Raw genomic sequence first — 23,799 nt, 5'->3', positions numbered from 1 at the left:
CTCAGTAAAGAAATTTTTCCTAATGTCTAGTCTGAACCTTCTCCAATACAGCTTTGACCCATTCCCATGCATCCTGTCCCTGGATCCCAGGGAGAAGAGATGACAGAATGGTAGGGGTTGGAAGGGACCTCTGGAGATCATCTAGTCCAACCCCCCTGCCAGAGCAGGGTCACCTAGAGCAGGTTGCACAGGAATGTGTCCAGGTGGGTTTTGAATGTCTCCAGAGATGGAGACTCCACCACCTCTCTGGGCAGCCTGTGGCAGTGCTCTGCCACCCTCAAAGTAAAGAAGTGCCTCCTCATGTTTAGGTGGAACTTCCTATGCTCAAGTTTGTGCCTGTTACCTCTTGTCCTGTCACTGGGCACCACTGAAAAGAGCCTGGCCCCATCCTCCTGACACCCACCCTTTAAGTATTTATGAGCGTTGATAAGGTTCCCCCCTCAGCCTTCTTTTTTCCAGACTGAAGAGACCCAAGTCCCTCAGCCTTTCTTCATAGGAGAGGTGTTCCAGTCCCCTAATCATCTTGGTAGCTCTCTGCTGCACCCTCTCCAGCAGTTCCCTGTCCCTCTTGAACCGGGGAGCCCAGAACTGGACACGGTACTCCAGGTGCGGCCTCACCAAGGCAGAGTAGAGGGGGAGGATGACCTCCCTCCACCTGCTGGCCACACTCTTCTTGATGCAGCCCAGGATGCCATTGGCCTTCTTGGCCACAAGGGCACATTGCTGGCTCATGGTCATCCTGTTGTCCCCCAGGACTCCCAGGTCTCTTTCCACCAAGCTGCTCTCCAGCAGGTCAGCCCCCAACCTGTCCTGGTGCAGGGGGTTATTCCTCCCCAGGTGCAGCACCCTACACTTGCCCTTGTTGAATTTCATAAGGTTCCTCTCTGCCCAACTCTCCAGCCTGTCCAGATCTTGCTGAATGGCACCACAGCCTTCTGGTGTGTCAGCCACCCCTCCCAGCTTTGTGTCATCAGCAAACTTGCTGAGGGTGCCCTCTATCCCTTCACCCAGGTCATTGATGAGTATATTGAAGAGGACTGGACCCAGTACTGACCCCTGGGGAACACCACTTGTCACTGACCTCCAACTAGACTCTGTGCCCCTAATCACAACCCTCTGAGCTCTGTCTTTCAGACAGTTTTCAATCCCCCCCACTGTCCATTCATCTAACCCACTCTTCCTAAGCTTCCCTATGAGGATGCTGTGGGAGACAGTGTCAAAAGCCTTGCTGAAGTCAAGGTAGACCACATCCACTGCCCTCCCGTCATCTCTCCATCCAGTCATGCCATCGTAGAAGGCTATCAGATTAGCCAGACATGATTTCCCCTTGGTGAATCCATGTTGACTACTTCCGATAGCTTTCTTTTCCTCCACATGCCTTGAGATGCCTCCCAGAACGAGCTGTTCCATCATCTTTCCAGGGATGGAGGTGAGGCTGACCGGCCTGTAGTTCCCCGGGTTCTCCTTCTTGCCCTTTTTGAAGCCTGGAGTGACATTGGCTTTCCTCCAGTCCTCAGGCACCTCGCCTGTTCCCCAGGACCTTTCAAAGATGATGGAGAGCGGCCCAGCAATGACTTCTGCCAGCTCCCTCAGCACTCTCGGGTGCATCCCATCGGGACCCATGGACTTGTGGATATCTAATTGACCTAATTGATCTCTCACTTGATCCTCCTCAAACAAGAGGAAGTCTTTCTCTTTCCCTGCTACCTTCTCCAAAGTCTGGGACTCCTGAGGGCTGGCCCAAGCAGTAAAGACCGAAGCAAAGAAGGCATTCAGTAACTCCACCTTCTCTGCATCCTCCGTCACCATGGCTCCTGTCTCATTCAACAGCTCACCCACATTTTCTCTAGTTTTCCTTTTGCCTCCAATATACTTGTAGAAGCCCTTCCTGTTGAGCTTGCCATCCCTTGCCAGGTTTAATTCCAAGGAGGTCTTGGCTTTCCTCGTTTCATCCCTGCATATTCTGATAGCATTCTTGTAATCCTCCCAAGGGGTCAGTCCCTTCTTCCACTTGCTGTAAACTTCCTTCTTCCACTTGAGCTTTTTCAGAAACTCCCTGCTCGACCACACAGGTCTCCTGCATCCCTTGGCCGATTTCTTGCTCTTAGGGATGCACCAATCCTGAGCTTGGAGAAAGATCATCACCTCCCTCTCCACTTCCCCTCCTTAGGAAGCTGTAGAGAGCAATGTGGTCACCCCTCAGCCTCCTTCTCTCCAAACTAGACAAACCCAGAGTCCTTAGCCACTCCTCATAGGACATTCCTTCCAGCCCTTTCACCAGCTTGGTTGCCCTTCTCTGGGTGCATTCAAGGACCTTCACATCCTACTGAAATTGTGGGGCCCAGAACTGCACACAGTACTCAAGGTGAGGCCGCACCAATGCTGAATACAGCGGGATAATCACCTCTTTTGAGCAGCTGGTTATGCTGTGTTTGATGCACCCCAGGATGCAGTTTGCCCTCTTGGCTGCCAGGGCACACTGCTGACTCATATTGAGCCTGCTATCAACCAGCACCCCCAGATCTCTTTCTTTCCTTAGGAGTACGCTGCCTCTTTGAGGCAAGAAGCACAATGGTTCAGAAGTACCCGTTTTCTTTGTGTGTTGTGAGGCTTCCTGTCGGTGACATTTCAACCTTGTGGAAGAGGTAACTTGCCTGCCAGGGAAGGCTGGCAGGCCAATCTGGGTTTTGTTTGTTTGTTTGTTTTAATTGTTTATTTTGTATTACTATTTTTATTTTAAGTTTTGGTAGGGAGCTGTTGCTTCAGTTTGAAGGGATGCCTGGAGAGGGCCTGAACATTACATTCACAAATATTACAGCGATAAGACTTCAGGAAAGAATCAGATTACAGGTTCCACAGTGATTCTGTGCCAACGTTTCCACTGGTCTTCTGTATACAAGGTGTATATTTCTGATCGCTTCTCCTGAGTAGATAACATTGAATTGCAGTGTTTACTTTATGAAAATGAGGTATGTCTACAATTGCACACAGTAATATTTTTCTGTTTGATGAAGTTGGACTAGATGATTGTTGTAAGTACCTTCCAACTGAACTATTCTATGTAATTTTTCCCCTTCAGCACCTTTAGGTTTCTCTTGTTGAAGTACAATAGGTATAAAGCCTATATTTTTATCACGTATTTTTTCCTTTAGAAATTGATACCATTCTAAAATCTTCAGGAATGGCATTAGGCTTTTAAAACCTGAAAATCTATCAAACTGCAAAATGCGGTGCACATAATTTATGCTGAACAGTATAATGTTAGCCCTCTTTCCTGTCTTTGCCTGTACCCCCCGAATACACCTATAGGCTGATATTTCTCCCCTTATGCCCTGCAGATGTTTAAGCTTTAGGGGGACCCCTAACTAATACCAGAACTCTTCTGATCTGTGGCTTAGAAACCCTTCTGCTGCTTGCTAGTTTAAGGCTAATTTCACTGTGGAGGTGGTGGTATCAGGGTTGTGCGTTAATTTTTTTCGCTACTGCTGCTATTATGTATTTACCATAGGAAAGCAGGTCTTTCTAACCTCCTAAATTGTGTTATGACTGTTTATCCATTAAAAAAGTAGTTTCTGTGCAATTTAGTTGTTAGCAGTTCTAATTCCCAGCTTTTCTTTCAGCTGATTTTTCAGATGTAGTTCAATGTTACAGCTATGAAAACAGGCCTTGGCCATGTGCTCTTGCTATGTACCTACTGCTCGGATAAATGCTTGCCTGAGTCTTCAGTGAGCTGGTTAGATAGATAGTTTTAGCTAGGTTCTGTTTGTGGGGGTTTTTGGTGTTTTGGTGGTGGTTTTTTTTGTACAGTGCATTTTATATTTTTTTTTTATGCTAGATTATTCAACTGGCTCTTTTTAGGCATTTGCTTCAGAAAACCAGTGGTGTGGCTAGAGGACCCCCTTTTGACAGCACCTAGCCGTCAAATAAGTTATAGGTTCAGACTGAGCCTTCAGAAAATGTGGCAACAACTAATCTATTGACTGTTGATAATGATTCAGAAGTAGCATAATATACTGCAATGGAGCGCTCCCACTACCACTACCATTACCACTGGATTCATACCTTATTTTTTTAATTTTTTTTTAATCCATCAACAGCTCATTTAAGTCTTTAAAAGCCAAAGTAGCACACTTTGTTGTTGTTGTTTTGTAGCAAGACACTATCAACACCTGTTACACTGAGTTTGCTACATACCTAATTTCTCTGATTATAGATGGCAGAAATCCTCTTGGACACTTGCTTTCCAAAACGTTACATGTTCGTGGACTCAGATTTGATTATATTTTGTGCTCTGTTAGCAGGTGCTCTATATGCTGAAATGAAGCTGATGGCCAGCACAAGTCCCCTAGCAACCAATATAAAGAGTATAGATAGGTCATATGAGGAGAGGCTGAGGGAGCTGGGCATGTTTAGCTTGGAGAAGAGGAGGCTGAGGGGAGACCTCATTGCCCTCTACAACTACCTGAAAGGAGGTTGGAGAGAGGTGGGTGGTGGCCTCTTCTCCCAGGTGAATAATGACAGGACCAGAGGAAATGGTCTGAAGCTGTGGCAGGGGAGGTTTAGATTAGATATTAGGAAGAATTACTTTACTGAAAGAGTGGTCAGGCACTGGAACAGCCTGCCCAGGGAGGTGGTTGAGTCCCCATCCCTAGAGGTATTTAAGAAACATGTAGATTTGGCACTTCAGGGCATGGTCTAGTGACAGAGATTGGCTTTTCAAGCCACTCATAAAATAGATGTGTCCACATGGGGTTACAAAAATCTGTTGCACTAGTTTAAATATTTAATAAAGGTAAATTGTAAAGAAAAAGTTAGGTAGAAATACGTTTGGAAAGATTGTGAATAGATATAGCACTACTAATAGAAAAAGCTGCAAGTTCTTTGAACTTCTTCCCCAAAGTGGATTTTTTTTCCTCCTCTCAGATTACATTTTTAAAAAGAGAAAAAAGGAAGACCTGGGGAACTACAGGCCAGTCAGTCTCACCTCTGTGCCTGGCAAAATGATGGAGCAGATCCTCCTGGAATCTGCTAAGGCACATGGAAAGTAAGGAGGTGATCGGTGACAGCCAGCATGGCTTCAATAAGGGGAAATTGTGCCTGACAAATTTGGTGGTCTTCTACAACGACGTTACAGAATTGGTGGATAAGAGGAGAGCAACTGATGTCATCTACATGGACTTATGCAAAGCATTTGACACTGTTCCATACAACATCCTTGTCTCTAAATTGGAAAGGCATGGATTTGATGGATGGACCACTCGGTGGATAAGGAACTGGCTGGATGGTCACACTCAGAGACTTGCGGTCAACGGTTCGATCTCCAAGTGGAGACCAGTGACAAGTGGTGTTCCTCAGAGGTCGATATTGGGACCAGTGCTGTTTAACATCTTTGTCGGTGACATGGACAGTGGGATTGAGTGCACCCTCAGCAAGTTTGCTGACAACACCAAGCTGTGTGGAGCAGTTGACATGCTGGAGGGAAGGGATGCCATCCAGAGGGATCTGGACAGGCTTGAGAGGTGGGCCCGTGCCAACCTCATGAAGTTCAACCAGGCCAAGTGCAAGGTCCTGCACCTGGGTCAGGGCAATCCCGGGCACAAATACAGGCTGGGTGGAGAATGCCTTGAGAGCAGCCCTGAGGAGAAGGACTTGGGGATGCTGGTGGATAAGTTCAACATGAACCATCAATGCGCACTTGCAGCCCAGAAAACCAACCGCATCCTGGGCTGCATCAAAAGAAGCGTGGCCAGCAGGTCGAGGGAGGTGATTCTGCCCCTCCACTCTGCTCTCGTGAGATCCCACCTGGAGTACTGCGTCCAGCTCTGGGGCCCCCAATATAAGGACATGGACCTGTTGGAACGGGTCCAGTGGAGGGCCACAAAGATGATCCGAGGGCTGGAGCCCCTCTGCTATGAGGACAGGCTGAGAGAGTTGGGGTTGTTCAGCCTGGAGAAGAGAAGGCTCTGGGGAGACCTTATAGCAGCCTTCCAGTACCTGAAGGGGGCCTCCAGGAAAGATGGGGAGGGATTGTTTATCAGGGAGCGTAGTGATAGGGCAAGGGGTAATGGTTTTAAACTGAAAGAGGGTAGATTTAGATTGGATATCAGGAAGAAATTCTTCCTGTGAGAGTGGTGAGGCACTAGAACAGGTTGCCCAGGGAAGTTGTGGATGCCCCATCCCTGGAAGTGTTCAAGGCCAGTGGAAGTGTTGAAGTGGCTTTGAGTAACCTGGTCTAGTGGGAGGTGTCCCTGCCCTTGGCAAGGGGATTGGAATTAGATGATCTTTAAGGTCCCTTCCAACCCAAACCATCCTATGATTGTTTGCTCTAGAGAGTATATTTCAAACTTGAGTATTATCTACTTAAATTATAATTTCTTTTGTTATTTGAAATAATATTTTTAGGAGATATATCTTTTCTTTTTGTTGTAGGTGTGTGTTTTTTTAAGAGTGAAGGTTGTATTGTATTGTGATGTGACTGCTGGTTAGTTAGAATATGTATATATTGCCTTTTCTCACAGTATCACAGAATGACTGGGGTTGGAAGGGACCTCTGGAGGTCATCTGGTCTAAACCCCCTGCTCAAGCAGGGACACCTAGGGCAGGTTGCATAAGACTACACTCAGACAGCTTTTGAGCACCTCCTGATTTTTCTGCCTGGAAGAGGAGAATATTTTGAGATACTTAGTTCTTGTATTTACTAGTTGCTCGACTTGGAAGGTGGGAAAGGCATCCACAGGTCCTTTTCTGCCAGGCAGCTCTCCAGCCACTCTTCCCCAAGCTTGTAGCATTGCATGGGGTTGTTGTGACCGAAGTGCAGGACCTGGCACTTGGCCTTGTTGAACCTCATACCACTGGCCTCAGCCCATCGATCCAGCCTGTCCAGGTCCCTCTGTAGAGCCTTTCTACCCTCAAGCAGGTGGACACTCCCACCCAACTTGGGGTTGTCTGCAAACTTACTGAGGGTGCACTCGATCCTCTCGTCCAGATCATTGATAAAGATATTAAAGAGAACTGGCCCCAATACAGAGCCCTGGGGAACACCACTTGTGACCGGACACCAACTGGATTTAACTCCATTCACCACCACTCTCTGGGCCTGGCCCTCCAGACAGTTTTTAACCCAGCGAAGAGTACTCCCGTCCAAGCCATGAGCAGCCAGGTTCTCCAGGAGAATGCTGTGGGAATACTTAGGTTTAGGAAATCCTATGTTGCTTATGTGCTTGAGTGAAATCTGTGAACAACATATTTAAAAAAAACAGAGTTGCTGAAAAGTTAACTATTTTCGAGTTTTTAGAATCTGAATTGCTCATGAGCTCATATTTGCTTTGTGGTTTTGCTGTCAAAATTTTTTTTTTTTAATGATTTTAAAGTGATGTAAGAAAGAACTGCATTTCTGATTGCTAGAATACTAGTTATCAATGGACGTTATAGAAGAATAAGTATTGATATGTGATCGTGTTCTTTCTGCAAATCACTTGAGTATTTTAACTTTAACTATAAAAGTTATTAGAAAAAATATTTCTTAATTATGCACTGTACTCTAAGGATTACGTAGGTCTAAATACTTTTATTCTGTGTGAATATTATTTTGAGCCTTTTCTCTGGGTTTTTCTTTATATAATTGAGTGAACTGATCAGAACTGGTTCAGTTTGTCTTTAGAAAGTAATATCATACAGGAAGTACATTATTAACATCTAAGCATATGGGGGAAAAAATGTTGGACTGCACCTCAATATGTTTTTGTTAGAGGTATATGATAACGACTTAACTATTATTTTTGTTTTGTTGCAGGGATTTCTCCAAAGTTAATATCCTGGTACCTGGTGCTGGGCTAGGTAGATTGGCATGGGAAATAGCTATGCTCGGTTATGCTTGCCAAGGAAATGAATGGAGCCTCTTTATGCTCTTTTCTTCTAACTTTGTACTCAACAGGTACATAGCTTATGTTTTACTTGCTGTTTGAAACCTACAAGTACTAGGGAGGCAAAAGTATAAATCAGGAAAAACTTGAATAAATAAAGCTCTCGATAATAGATTTGCAAGTCTTAACAGACAACTACTTTGTGTAGAGTGTTTTGATGAAAAAATGAGTGGGGATAATTGGAGCAGAAAGCATTGTATTTGAGTTTAATGGGTAAGTCGTTAGGCTTATAGTAGCAAGCATGACTTTTAAGTAATGAGACTTGAGATTTCTGGACTCTGCCACAGACTTCCTGCATAATCTTGAATAGGCTTTATGATTTTTATTTCAAATGTATTTCTGCAAAATGAACAACAGTCTCAGGTATCAAATATGCCTTAATTAAGATATGCGTGATACTTAGTGATGGTGATTAGTAACAGAGGAAACCTATTAATGAAAATTTTATATTCATACTAAAATGTAAGGTACTGTTTCTGCATTAAAAGCAACCAACAAAACATGCTGCACCACTTCTTAAGCAAGTTCTGTCACTTGAGTAACAGTTAAAATAATATGATAGTTCTACAATTAAACTGTGGTACTAAATTTGAATGTAGGCCAAAACCATAAATTTTACTATATAGGTTTAATTTAGAGTGATGTTTTTGTATTTGGTGTTCTGTCACTTGTACTGGAAATTATTGGTCTCACAATGAACTTAGAAGAAAGAAGCTAGTAAAATGTAATTGTTCTTGTAAGAATGAGGATGGGAAGATTGTGGGTGGGCAAGTATGAAATTATATGCCTTTGAAAACACCTAAAATATTGGGTTATACTCTATTATCATGGTGTTTTGGAGCTCTGTGGACTGTTATTCCCTTATGCTGTGCATGGGAACAAAAAGATGATCCCAAATCTGTTATTGCTTACCATTCAAATATAGACCCAATGGGAAGACATTGTTTATGGTTGCTGCATGTATGCTTAAGACAGTAGTGGTCACTATAATAGATATTTGCTATAGATTTATTTGCTCTTTCCTTACATCATTCATAAATTATTATCATCTGGTGATGAAATTGCATGTTACAGTTGAGTTGATCTAATGCCTTGCAGCTACTGAAAGGAGGAGGTCATGTTTTTTCTTATTCCTAGCTATACAGCCCTACTGGCTCTTATGTTCTTTAGAACTTTTGAAATGATTCAGAGCAGTATAAAATTATTTAGTTCCCCTATTTGGAAGCGCTGGTTAGCTGTCATGTTGGTTGAAACCAGAATGTTAACTGTTTTCTGTCTTCCTTACATATGGAGTTTTGGCCCATATGTGGAATTCTGAAAATTCATGCTTACCTTATTCTAGTATTCCATAATTATTAGCATCTAATGTTCACATGGTGTTTCTATTAGTATAAAATGTATTTAGCAAAGAGGTATATATGTATTATATTTGCTAACAGTATTTAATTTTAGACAGTGAAATTGAGTGTTGCTCAGCTTCTGTAACCTTCATCTTTCCTGGGCAGGTTATTGATCACAAGTTTTGCTATTAGCACAGAAGACAATACAGATAACTGCTAACTTGTCTTTGATTTTCAGTCAGTTCAGTTGAGGTGCAGGCATTCCTTTCTGTCAGATTTAACCTTGGGTTGTCTATTAAGAAGGTTTTAAGGTTTTTTGAGATCTATCATTTTAGTTTTAAGTGACTGTTCCCAGTTAGACTTTTGAAATTGACATGTTTGCCTTCCTGGAACTGGAAGAAACAGCAATGAACAATATGAGCTGAAGATACCAGTTAAGGAAGAATACGGTAAGAAAGAAGGATTTTGCAATTAAGTGTTTAGCTACAGTTCCTTTCCTTTTTCCCTCTTAATTTATCCACAAAGGGGACCAAGTTGGCGCCTAGGGCTTTCCATGTTTGAAGAAAAGTAACAGCTTTGAATGAAATGCTAGTTTAGTTTATTGGCGGGACCTTTTCTGTGATTTTTTTTAAGTTAAATATGAAATAACTTTTTAAAAAATATTTTTAATTTTACCATTTAAACAGCATGACATGATTCCTAATTAATTTTTATTTTCAGTTTATAGTGGCATGAGGGTTTTGCTATTGTATGCTTATAGTTTGGATCTGCATTCTTTCTCAGTATTTTGTCTTCCTAAAATTAAACCAAGGTCAATCTTGAATATCAGGTCTACTACTCCAGTGGGCCTTTTAGATTTGGTATAGTGACTTAAATCTTCTGTATACAAAGTGATATCTGATGGTTTTTAATATGCATAAAAAACCCCATCAGCTCTCAAATTGAGAGCCTTTGTTATTATGGATAAAATGTCCTAGTTTGGTATGTCGTGAACACAGAAGTGCATCAAGGCATAATTATGGTTGCTATGAATATTTGAAATAAATCAACACAGCTTTGAAAATCTGTATTGGTTAAAGTGCATTAAGGAAGCTTCAATTTGAAAATGAAGTGGCTCTGAAGGAGTTAAACAATAATGGCTCCAAAGCTGCTTCGATCCTTGCATGGGAGATTGCCGCTTTTTTTTTTTAATGGATAAGGTTCTTTATACACCTAGTATATTTTTCTTGTGTTTAGATGAGTCCTGGGTGTAATGACAGATGGCAGAGGTGATCACTGGTGATATACAGACACGCTTCTTTTCTTACGTGTGTTTTGGAAGAGCAAAACCTGTAAGAAACATAATCAGTCTTCCTCTGGAAAGCATATGAAAATTTTCAGGTGGCCTAGAGTCACAAGGACACATTGCATCCCTTTGACATCTGATAGGAGGGGAAAGACCAGGGTGGTATTGAAGTGGAGGAGACACCAGATCTTACATGGTCTCATTTCTCCACTGTGCAACAGGATTGGTCTAGTGTGCAGCTGATTGCTGACTTGCTGTGTTTGGCAGCTGGAGATTCAGAGCAGACTCGGTAGCCTCAGTCTAACAGCCCTTTAGTAGAAGCAGCACTTATGAATATTTGAAAAAGTTCAGTTGGAATAATATAAAATCACTTTGCACCCAAATGAGAGTAGGGGTGACTTAAAATGCTTTAATTCATACAAGTAGGATTCACACTGACAGTTGGCTAGCCTTTACTTTCCTAAAAAAGCATCTTTGTAGATAAATCTTAATACCTTGAGAAGGTTTCTTAATTGGTCAAAAGTAAGATTTGACCTAATCATCTTTTCTAGAATTACTTTTTCAGACTGAGTGTTACCCAATATATATACTGTGCCTATTAGATAGAAGCGCCTCATGCTCTACTACTTTAACAACTTTAACCCCCTGCCTACCTATATTTTTTCCATTGGAAGGATGGTAGCTGTAAAGGACTGCAGTACTTAAGTTTGAGATATAAATTATCAAAGCTGGAAAGGGGAGGTTTTCAGGTTTGAATATGGAGAGGGTTTGGCCTTTTGTATTAAATAGGGAATTGCTGCTGGAACTGTTGAAGTCTATGTGTATATATTTTATGCTCAAAAATAAGAAAAGTACTGGAAGGTGTGTGTTCCCATATAGCTCAGAAAAGATTTCATTTGTTATCTACTCTGGTCTCTTAGTTTCTTTGCCTTGCTTTTCTGAAAACTTCATTGTTTTACAGAAATATTCTGAGGATTATACAAACTGACTGTGAGCACACAAAGAATGCTGAAATAGTTAACAAAACAAAAAAGTTAATCCCTTAAATGTTAAGTCAGTCAAAATAGACATGTCTTGTTTGAAGGAAACAAGGCCTATGTTGTCAGGGTTATTTTCCTGCTTGTTTCTTTGACTCATTGCGTATATCTCTGATATTTATATATACATTATATGTGGAGACAGTTGATGAACTTGGTATATTGTTGTTCAAATACAGTTAATTTTTGTTTTTACTGAGAAAACTAAATACTATATGGAGATGGTAAAAAAATTTTATTTCAGAGAGTTTACCTCAGATGCTTTCTATCCATGAGCCAAGAGTGCATTTTCTATAACCTGGTAGACTGCTTACATTTTAAAAAGTGCTTGTTGACAACATCTGTCTTATAAAATGCTTATCCTCTGTTATCTCTGAATATCTAGTTATGTATGTGTAACATAGCTTTAGTATGTGGGCTTGACTGCAGAATTTGGTGGTGATGCATGGGAGAGAAAATTGGTTTCGGTTTATTTTATTGTTATTTTGTGGGGGTTTTGTTGGTTTTGTTTTTTGTTTTTTGTTTTTTTTAATTAAAAATTGTTTACAGGACTGGGAAAAGCTTTTTATACTTAAATCCTATTTTCATCACTTCTCAGAGTAAGTGATCATTTAATTGATTGTGTCAGTCCACAAATAAATAAAAATATGTTTGCTTAGCATAATTGCAATACTCCAGATGTTATTAACTTAAAATGACATCTAGTGAAAAGTTCCTGTGCTTTATGAATAGATTAAATTTATTAATCTTTTGAAATTTAAATGCATCATTTCATTTTGCATCTGAAAAATGCTTGTGTTTTGCTGTGCTTCAAAACGTCTGTGATTATGGTTCAGAAAAGACAGAAGAGTCTAGAATGGGAACAAATATTCCCAAGGAAATTTAAGACAAGTATGGTGCTATTGTTTCTTTTTTTAATAAAACAAACAAAAAGAAGACAACCCCAAAAGGCTTAGCTTTTCTGGATATACTGAATCGCAAATTTCATCCATCCTACAGAATGAATCGGGTTTGGTTTGGTTGTTTTTCCCCAGTGGAAAAAAAGGTGGGGGGAAGCGGTCAGTTTTTAAAGCTTTAAAAAAAAGTAAAATATTAAAAATGCAATTGTTGTGTCATGATAGTTCGTGTCAGAGTTAAATTGTTTTGGATTTTTTTGACCAGCTCATAAATTGGCCAGTCTGAAGTGTTATGAACTAGATAATTCCCTTAGAAAAGTTCTAGCTTTAGCATTAACTTTATCAATAAAACAGTGGATGTTTGTGAAAGCCTTTTATAGATCATTTTATATTCAAGACACTTACATTTCTAGATAATACATAAACAATTAATTGAAACGGAATTGTTCTGACTTCCATGTTTTGCAGATGCACTGAAATTAACTCATGTAAGCTTTATCCCTGGATTCATCAGTTTAGCAATAACAAAAGATCTGCTGATCAGATACGACCAATCTATTTCCCTGATGTTGACCCTCACAGTCTTCCTTCTGGTTCGAACTTCTCTATGACAGCAGGGGATTTTCAAGAAATTTACTCTGAGTGTAGTGAGTAAATGCAAATATTTAATTTTTACATATAGCTATCTTTAGTGTATTTGTTATGAGACAATAAGAAATGATTACAAATAGAATGGAACTGTATCTGTAATCATTAATCAGAAAAGTACTAACTATAACAAGATTTTCTTATTCCAAATCAGCTTTTTTTTTTAATAACTAAAAAGAAAAACCCCAACATACAGATAATATATTTGCTGTAGCTAGCTACCTGCCTAACAGATCTTTGTTGCAGTAGTCTCTTTCAGAATAAAGACAATATGGCAAAGTTAGGTAAAGTTTTACTTGATTTTTTTAAAAAGTGATGTTAAGGAAGTGAACAATGTAACTAATGCATTACTTTTTCAGTGGAAAAAAAAGTATTTTTTGTTAATTAATTTTCTATTGTAAAAGCAAAGCAAACTTTTTTGATACTAATTAATTATAAATGAAACAAATATATGCTTATTGACTGTCAGTAGCAAGTATTTCAGGGGCACATTATGGGGATGATAATTATTAGAGATTGAGACTTCCCATCAGTACAAATACCCTTACTTTTCCTGGTGATATCAGATTAATCGAGCTGTCTTCATTGCAGCTATAAAGTAGTCTCTGTATGACTAACCTAATGTTGAATTAATCTGCAGAAGATGACCTTGTTTAGCACGTACCAATTACACATTTATTCTTTGATCGGAGAATAGCACTTATCCAGGTTTTTTTCTTTCATATGTAGTCTAATATTTAACACTTCGGGTCCTAGCAGAGCAAATAATAAGAAACATGAAGTATACCTATTTAGAGGTCACTAATTATTTTTTTTCCTCACATAGTATTGGATTATCACCAAGGACTTCTGTTTTCCAATTCCACATCTCTATCCTTGTCCTTGTTGGACCCATATTTCATTATGATGAAAAATAAACTAGCTTTTGATCTGCCCCTTCTTTCTGCAGCTAGGCTTCCAGATATTTTTTGTAGGAAGCCTTCCTTAATAATTGCTTAATTTTCTGCAGATTCTGTCTTGTTAGAATATCCGATGCTGGTGATATATTAATTTTTTATTATTTTTTTTCCAATTTTACAGAACTTAAACCTTTACAATTTCAGAGATGCATGTTTAGACAAAAACAGACTCATGCTTTAAAAGGTAGTTCTTGCTTGCTAAATATGCTAAAGGTAGTTCATGCTTGCTAAATACGCTAGAAAAAACAATTCAAGGCCAGGTTGGACAGGGCTTTGAGCAACCTGGTCTAGTGGGAGGTGTCCCTGCCCATGGCAGGGGGGTTGGAACTAGATGATCTTTAAGGTCCCTTCCAACCCAAACCATTCTATGAATCTATGAATTGGAACATTCAGATACTGGATAAAATATGGGTTACATGGGTTGTAAAACTACACTTCAGTGTACAGACTTGTATTGTTCTAGGTTTTAATGTAACCAGAGTCCCAAAGCTGTTGGGTATGTTTGTATTTCTATTTTTCACAGTTATGGTAATGAAGTTCATAGATCAGGTGAATATTAACACGTTTGGGCTTTCAATTTATATATTACAGTAATTAGGTTTTATAATATATAAGCAATATTTTATATAATAAATGCAAATAATTATTTCATAAAATACATATAGATATGCATTGATATTTTAGATTTTTTTCAAAATAAAGACCTCACAAACCCAAACTTAACTGTCCATCATTTATCACAGAAATCACAGAAATCACAGAAACTTCAGAGTTGGAAGGGACCTCTAGAGATCATCTAGTCCAACTGCCCTGCTAAAGCAGGATTGCCTAGAGCACGTTACTCAGGACTGCATCCAGGCGCGTCTTGAAAATCTCCAGAGAAGGGGTCTCCACAACCTCCCTGGGCAGCCTGTTCCAGTGCTCTGTCACCCTCACTGTAAAGAAGTTTTTCCATGTATTTGAATGGAACTTCCTATGTTCTAAATTGTGCTCGTTGCCCCTCGTCCTGTCACTGGGAACCATTGAAAAGAGTCTGGCTCCATCCTCCTTCAACCCACCCTTTAGATACTTATATGCCATAATAAGGTCTCCCCTCAGCCTTCTCTTCTCCAGGCTAAAGAGTCCCAGCTCTCTCAGCCTTTCCTCATAAGGGAGATGCTCCAGTCCCTCAGTCATCTTAGTTGCCCTACGCTGGACCCGCTCCAGTAGTTCCCTGTCCCTCTTGAACTGGGGAGCCCAAAACTGGACGCAGTATTCCAGTTGTGGCCTCACCAGTGCAGAGTAGAGGGGGAGAATGACCTCCTTTGACCTGATGGTCACACTCTTCCCTATGCAGCCCAGGATTCCATTGGCCTTCTTGGCGACAAGGGCACACTGCTGGCTCATGGATAATTTACTGTCTACCAGGACCCCCAGGTCCTTCTCCTCAGAACTACTTCCCAGCAGGTCCACCCCTAACCTATACTGGTGCTTGGCATTCTTCCTTCCCAGGTGCAGGACCTTGCACTTGCTTTTGTTGAACCTCATTAGGTTCTTCTCTGCCCAGCTCTCCAGCCTGTCCAGGTCACGCTGGATGACAGCACGGCCCTCTGGGGTGTCAGCCACCCCTCCCAGTTTGGTATCATCAGCGAACTTGCTGAGGATACACTCTGTCCCCTCATCCAGGTCGTTGATGAATATGTTAAACAATACTGGTCCAAGTATTGACCCCTGGGGGACACCACTGGTTACAGGCCTCCAACTAGACTCTATGCCGCTGATCACAACCCTCTGAGTTCTGTCACACAGCCAGCTCTCGATCCACCTCACTGTCACCTCATCTAGCCCATACTTCCTCAGCTTCCTAATGAGGATGTTATGGGAGACAGTGTCAAAAGCCTTGCTAAAGTCAAGGTAGATGACATCCACGGCTCTCCCCTCATCCAGCCAACCCGTTATAACATCATAGAAAGCTATCAGATTGGTCAAGCATGATTTACCCTTGGTAAATCCATGCTGACCACTTCCAATAACTTCCTGTTCCTCTACGTGTTTGGAGATGACATCCAGAATGAGTCGCTCCATTACCTTCCCAGGGACGGAGGTGAGACTAACCGGTCTGTAGTTCCCTGGGTCCTCCTTCTTGCCTTTTTTGAAGATTGGAGCGATGTCAGCCTTCCTCCAGTCCTCGGGCACCTCTCCTGTTCCCCATGACCTTTCAAAGACGATGGAGAGTGGTCTAGCGATAACATCTGCCAGCTCTCTCAGCACTCGCGGGTGCATCCCATCAGGGCCCATGGACTTATGAATGTCCAGCTTGGCCAAGTGGTCTCTGACCCGGTCCTCCTCAACTAAGGGAAAAATCTTCCTCTCTCCAGACCTTCCCCCTTGCCTCCAGGGTATGGGATTCGTGAGGGACAGCTTTATCAGTGAAGACCGAAGAAAAGAAGGCATTCAGTAACTCTGCCTTCTCTGTGTCTTCCACCACTAGGGCACCCGTCTCATTCATCGGTGGGCCTACATTTTCCCTAGTCTTCCTTTTTCTATTGATATACTGATAGAAACTCTTATTGTCTTTAACTGCAGTGGCCAAGCTGAGTTCTGATTGAGCTTTGGCCCTTCTAATCTTCCCCCTACATAGCTTTGTTATATCTTGATAATCCTCATAAGTTGCCAATCCCTTTTTCCAGAGAATGTAAGCTTTCCTTTTTTTCCTGAGGTCCAGCCAAAGCTCTCTATTTAGCCAGGCTGGTCTTTTTCCCCGTCGGCTCGTTTTTCGAGACATGGGGATGGCCTTCTCCTGTGCTTCTAAGAGCACCTGCTTGAAGTATGACCAGCCTTCCTGGGCACTTTTGCTCTTCAACACTGCCTCCCAAGGGACACTCTCGACCATGCTCCTAAACAGGCTAAAGTCTGCCCTTCGGAAATCCAAGGTGGCAGTTCTACTGGCTCCCCGCCTTGCCTCTCCAAGAATTGAAAATTCTACCATTTCATGGTCACTGTGCCCAAGACGACCTCCAACCTTTACATCCCCCACAAGACCTTCTCTGCTAACAAACAGTAGGTCCAGTAGGGCACTTCCCCTGTAGGTTCCTTCACCAGCTGTGTTAGGAAGTTGTCTTCCACACACTCCAGGAACCTTCAGGACTGTTCCCTCTCTGCTGCGTAGTATTTCCAGCAGACGTCTGGGAAGTTGAAGTCCCCCACAAGAACAAGGGCAAATGATCGTGAGACCTCTGCCAGCTGCTTATAGACTACTTCATCAGATTCTACATCCTGATTAGGGGGTCTATAACAAACTCCCATCACGATATCTGCCTTGTTGGCCTTCCCCTTAATTCTTATCCATACACACTCAACACTGTCATTCACACTGTTAAGTTCCAGACATTCAAAACTGTCCCTAACATAGAGGGCCACCCTGCCACCTCTCCTTCCTTGCCTATCCCTTCTGAAAAGTTGGTAGCCATTCATTATATTTTGCATATAGTCCCTGGTAAACATGAGAAGTCTTCAACTCTTATTGTTAATTGAAGTCAATCCTGAGTGTTAAACAAATATCAGTGTTAAATGATACATTTTTATGGGGGAGAAACATTGAAACTAATATCTGTGTAATATGTTCTTTTTGTGCAGATACATGGGACTGCATAGCAACTTGCTTCTTTATAGATACAGCACATAACGTTATTGATTATATTGATACTATATGGAAAATATTAAAGCCTGGAGGAATATGGATAAATGTAGGTAAGTAAGTGTGACCAGTGTTTTTTTCCACAAACTCGACTTCTGTTTCCTCACATACTAGGCACCTAGTACCTGAAAAGAGTTGTGGGGATGAAAGTGTCTGTGATGAAAATCCTGCAGAGCTAGGGCTTTCAAATTCTCAGGCCTGTTCAGAATATGTCCAGATGTGTGTTAGTTATAATCATGTCAACACCATGTGATTTTTTATTTTTTTTTTCTAAATAGAGAAGCAAAGCTGCCCAGTGCCAGGTTTTACATTTGTGTGTCACACATTTAAATTCGACTAATGTAGTGTCCTGTATTCTCTTTGCTGGTTTTCTAAGAAAATAGACCTTACTCTGTCTGTTAATACATCCTTCTTATTTTCTTCTTATTTTCTTAATTTGTTGTCTAATTTGTACTATGCTTGTAAGTAGAATAAGGTGTAAGAGCTTTGGCTCAAAAAGCTCTTACAGGCCCTGGTTCTCATGGGGAACTTCAACTACACTGATGTTTGCTGGAAAGACAACACAGACAGGCATGCACAGTCCCAGAGGTTTCTGCAGAGCATTGATGGTAACTTCCTGATACAGGTAGTGGACAAACCAACGAGGAGAGGTGCACGGCTGGACCTTGTGCTGACAAACAAAGAAGGACTAGTTGGAGGTGCGAGAGTCGGGGGTAGCCTTGGCTGCAGTGACCACGAGATGGTAGAGTTCAGGATCCTGCGTGGAAGAAGCAGGGCAAAAAGTAGCATTACAACCCTGGACTTCAGGAGAGCTGGCTTTGGCCTCTTCAAAGACCTACTTGGAGGAATCCCATGGGCTAAGGCTCTAGAAGGAAGGGGAGGTGCAAGGGAGCTGGTTAATATTTAAGCACCACTTCCTCCAGGCTCAAGATCAGTGCATCCCTAGGAGCAAGAAATCAGGCAAAGGAGGCAGGAAACCTGCATGGATGAGCTTCTGGAAAAACTCAGATGGAAGAAAGAAGTTTACAGAATGTGGAAAAAGGGACTGGCCACTTGGGAGAAGTATAGGAACGTTGTCAGAGGATGCAGGGATGCAATGAGGAATGCAAGGTCCCGCTTGGAATTAAACCTAGCAAGGGATGTCAACGACAACAAGAAGGGCTTCTTCAAGTAAATCATCAGTAAAAGGAAGACTAGGGAAACTGTGGGCCTGCTGCTGAATGAGGTAGGTGCCCTGGTGATGGAGGGCGCAGAGAAGGCGGAGTTACTGAATGTCTTCTTTGCTTCATTCTTTACTGCTAAGGTCGGCCCTCAGGAACCCCAGACCCTGGAGGTAGGAGAGAGAGCCTGGAGTAAGGAAGACTCTCCCTCGATCAAGGAGGATCAGATTCGAGATCATTTAGGCAATCTCGACACCCACAAATCCACGGGCCCTGATGGGATGCACCCACGAGTGCTAAGGGAGCTGGCAGATGTTATTGCTGGGCCGATCTCCATCATCTTTGAAAGGTCCTGGAGAACAGGCGAGGTGCCTGAGGACTGGAGGAAAGCCAGTGTCACTCCAGTCTTCAAAAAGGGCAAGAAGGAGGACCCAGGAAACTACAGGCCAGTCAGCCTCACCTCCATCCCTGGGAAGGTGATGGAACAGCTCATCCTGGATGTCATCTCTAAGCATGTGGAGGAAGAGAAGGTCATCGGGAGTGGTCAGCATGGATTCGCCAAGGGGAAATCATGCTTGACCAATCTGATAGCCTTCTACAATGGAATGACTGGCCGGGTGGATGAGGGGAGAGCAGTGGACGTTGTCTACCTTGACTTCAGCAAGGCTTTTGACACTGTCTCCCATAACATCCTCATAGGTAAGCTTAGGAAGTGTGGGTTAGATGAGTGGACAGTAAGGTGGATTGAGAACTGGCTGAATGGCAGAGCTCAGAGGGTCGTGATTAGGGGCACAGTCTAGTTGTAGGTCAGTGACAAGTGGCGTCCCCCAAGGGTCAGTACTGGGTCCAGTCTTGTTCAATATATTCATCAATGACCTGGATGAAGGGATAGAGTGCACCCTCAGCAAGTTTGCTGATGACACAAAGCTGGGAGGGGTGGCTGACACACCAGAAGGCTGTGGTGCCATACAGAGAGACCTGGACAGGCTGGAGAGTTGGGTGGAGAGACGCCTTATGAAATTCAACAAGGGCAAGTGTAGGGTGCTGCACCTGGGGAGGAATAACCCCATGCACCAGGACAGGTTGGGGGCTGACCTGCTGGAGAGCAGCTCTGTGGAAAGAGACCTGGGAGTCCTGGTGGACAACAGGATGACCATGAGCCAGCAATGTGCCCTTGTGGCCAAGAAGGCCAATGGCATCCTGGGGTGCATCAAGAAGAGTGTGGCCAGCAGGTGGAGGGAGGTCATCCTCCCCCTCTACTCTGCCTTGGTGAGGCTGCACCTGGAGTACCGTGTCCAGTTCTGGGCGCCCCGGTTCAAGAGGGACAGGGAACTGCTGGAGAGGGTACAGAAAAGGGCTACAAAGATGGTCAAGGGACTGGAGCACCTCTCTTATGAGGAAAGGCTGAGAGCCCTGGGTCTGTTTAGCCTGAAGAAGAGAAGATTGAGAGGGGATCTTATCAATGCTTATAAATATCTAAAGGGTGGGTTTCAAGAGGATGGAGCCAGACTCTTTTCAGTGGACAAGGGGCAATGGGCAAAATCTGTAACACAGGAAGTTCCATCTCATCATGAGGAAAAACTTTACTTTGAGGGTGGCAGAGCACTGGGACAGGCTGCCCAGAGAGGCTGTGGAGTCTCCTCTGGAGACATTCAAAACCCGCCTGGACGTGTTCCTGCCCAACCTGCTCTAGGTGAACCTGCTTTGGCAGGGGGTTTGAACTAGATGATCTCCGAAGGTCCCTTCCAACCCCTGCCATTCTGTGATTCTGTGAAAAGAAGAGACTTAAAACTTTTGCCATGGTAAGGGAAAGGCAGACTAAACTTGGGCATTAAACATTTTGTATAGTAGCAGTTACACCAGTCCTGGGTAGTCACAGAATGTGAACATAGCTCTTGAATAGCCCACAGCATGTCCTGCCTCCTATTCCATAGATAGCACAGTGATGCTAGACTGAAGTTCGTTATAAAAATCATATTTGAGTGATAGAAATATGTATTTTTTTGTCCATATTTGAATGTTGTGAACTTGGATATCAGCATTCTTAATGCTTTCAGTATATGCTCTGGCTTTTAAAAAAAAAGCTTGCTTTTTTTTTTTTAATAGCTATTTCCATTGTGTCTTTGTACTGTAGGTCCTCTCCTTTACCATTTTGAAAACTTGGCGAATGAACTTTCTATAGAATTAAGCTATGAGGATATAAAAAATGTTATACTGCAGTATGGATTCCATATAGAGGTAAGATGATGCTGCAATTTGGAATGAATAGTATTGGTTTAAAGAGAATGAACTTCTTCATACAGACCTTTACCTTAAATGTTCTTCAATTTAATGCCTAGACTAATAACTTCTAAGAGTTAAATATTTATAGTTGTGTTGCAACTTTTTATCATTGTTGTGGTTGGTGGTTTTTGGTTTTTTTGTTGTTTTTTGTGTTGTGTTTTCTTTTTTGTTTTTTTTTAACATGTGTAGATAGACTGTGAAATCTGTTAGTAGAAAGTATATAGCAATTTCTTATGGAGAGAAATTTCTACAGTTCCTGTAGATAAAGTATTTTGAAGGCCACCGATTTTTACTTTCAGGTGGAGAAAGAATCTGTATCCTCAACATACACTGTGAATGAACTTTCCATGATGAAATACTACTATGAATGTGTGTTGTTTGTCGTGAGAAAACCAGAATAGAAGTGGGTTTGTATAGGTTAATCAGAAAGAAATGCTGGCTCGAATTGTAAAATTGAGAACAAAACAGACTGAGTGATGTCTGGACAAATCAGTGGTGCCTTCTTACACCTAATAGGATTTAGATAACATCTATTTTCTGAACATCATTTCTATTGCTATCCAGACATGTAGTGTGCCATGCATATTTGTAATGTATTATTGAAAATGGAGGGGGAAATGTTCACATGCACTATCTTTATGCTTTGGAATGCATTAAAAAAAACCCAACCAAACAACATTTTCATCTGTATAAAATTTAACGTTTTCCCTAACCAGATTGGTTCTTCATAAATGCTGCCTCATTTTTTCAGAAATTTATAACAATTTTCTTCTTTCTGTTTTCTGATTTTAGGGATGCATAGTAGTATTTAGTGTACTAGCTGTGTCACAGTTCACAGAAGTATTTCTAAATGTACACTTAAATTATGAAGTCTGAAATGGGTTGAAAAGCTGTAAAATGATTCTTGACATATAACAACTATCAGAACTGTTACAGCATTTTCTGTGGAACTGGAAATAGTGTAAATAGGAACGAAGTAGACTATTGTATGAATTCTAATCTTTGGGACTATACCACTGTTAACCATTTACTCAAAACACAATCTGTAGACAATTTGAAATACTATGTGAAAGAATAGTATCGAATGAAAGAAAGCAGCATGTCAGAGGAGCAGTAAATTAACCTCAGTTCAGGAATAACACTAATTCTGATGAATCTTAGTGTTGAAACTGAAATATTGGATGCTTTGCAGACTTAAAATATATTGATCTTTTGAGTCACCTACCTATTGCTTATGCCAAAGCTGTGGAAGCAATATTTTTGTTTAAGAGAACTTTCTGTTTAATTATGTTTGAGTTCTTTTCTTTTTTAAAACTAGTAGCATAGCTGAGTTATCCATACCACGAAGAGGTGGTGGGATATAGGAAATGTCTTTTTTTTTAAAAAAAAGCCAACACACACCACCCCCTAAAAAACCCACCCAAAGTACAAAAAAGAACCCAAGCATATCATACAGTGGTTTGGGTTGGAAGGGACCTTAAAGATCATCTAGTTCCAACCCCCCTGCCATGGGTAGGGACACCTCCCACTAGACCCAGCAACTAGAACCACTCATCTGCTCCAACAACTCTTCCCCCCCCACACCCCACACCCTCCCTGGGCCCAAGGGGAAAGGGAGGAAAAAACCCTCATGGGTTGAAATAAAGACAGTATAATAGAAACAATAGCAGAAAAGGAAAAATAACAATAATAATAATGACATGGGTCACTCTGTCTGGTGAATTGGCACGGTCCTGAGCAGTGATCACAGATTCCCACCCCCCGGCTAACCCCCATTTATATACTGAGCATGATGTCTGACCTTAGTACCAGGGAAGGTCATGGAGCAGATCATCTTGAGTGCCATTACAAGTCATATAGAATCTTCCTAGAATCTTCATGGTTGGAAAGGACCTTTGAGATCATCGAGTCCAACCATACACACACAAAAACAAAAAAAAACCCCAAAAATCCCAACCCCTACAATCTCTGTCACTAGAGCATGCCCTGAAGTGCCAAATCTACATGTTTCTTAAATACCTCTAGGGATGGGGACTTAACCACCTCCCTGGGCAGGCTGTTCCAGTGCCTGACCACTCTTTCAGCAAAGTAATTCTTCCTAATATCTAATCTAAACCTCCCCTGCCACAACTTCAGACCATTTCCTCTGGTCCTGTCATTATTCACTTGGGAGAAGAGGCCAACACCCACCTCTCTCCAACCTCCTTTCAGGTAGTTGTAGAGGGCAATGAGGTCTCCCCTCAGCCTCCTCTTCTCCAAGCTAAACATGCCCAGCTCCCTCAGTCTCTCCTCATATGACCTGGTCTCCAGACCCCTCACCAGCCTGGTAGCTCTCCTCTGGACACGCTCCAGCACTTCAATGTCCCTCTTGTACAGAGGGGCCCAGAACTGAACACAGCACTCGAGGTGAGGCCTCACCAGTGCCGAGTACAAAGGCACCATCACTTCCCTACTCCTGCTGGCCACGCTATTCCTGATACAAGCTAGAATGCTGTTGGCCTTCTTGGCCCCCTGGGCACACTGCTGCCTCATGTTAAGCTGGCCGTCCACCAGCACCCCCAGGTCCTTTTCTGCTGGGCAGCTTTCCAGCCAC

At 42.2% G+C, this 23,799-nt stretch overlaps 1 protein-coding gene across 5 annotated transcripts in view; it reads left to right on the top strand.

Annotated features, from left to right (window-relative positions):
• LOC141735514 (carnosine N-methyltransferase) overlaps positions 1-23,799 on the top strand; it is a 52,662-nt gene that overhangs the window by 6,018 nt on the left and 22,845 nt on the right. For 2 of the 5 annotated variants that reach the window (XM_074568429.1, XM_074568428.1), the window contains exons 4-8: positions 7,793-7,933; positions 12,949-13,127; positions 17,703-17,816; positions 21,058-21,161; positions 21,506-23,401. In XM_074568429.1, the coding sequence (XP_074424530.1) occupies positions 7,793-7,933; positions 12,949-13,127; positions 17,703-17,816; positions 21,058-21,161; positions 21,506-21,607 (640 nt within the window). In that variant the 3' untranslated portion in view covers positions 21,608-23,401. Of the gene's footprint in view, positions 1-7,792; positions 7,934-12,948; positions 13,128-17,702; positions 17,817-18,388; positions 19,623-21,057; positions 21,164-21,505; positions 23,402-23,799 lie in introns of those variants that run through there. The other 3 variants (XR_012584762.1, XM_074568427.1, XR_012584763.1) reach the window with 2 other exon arrangements.

Source organism: Larus michahellis, chromosome W, assembly GCF_964199755.1.
Source record: "Larus michahellis chromosome W, bLarMic1.1, whole genome shotgun sequence".
Classification (NCBI taxonomy): domain Eukaryota; kingdom Metazoa; phylum Chordata; class Aves; order Charadriiformes; family Laridae; genus Larus; species Larus michahellis.
This window is presented reverse-complemented; position numbering and strand designations above follow the sequence as displayed.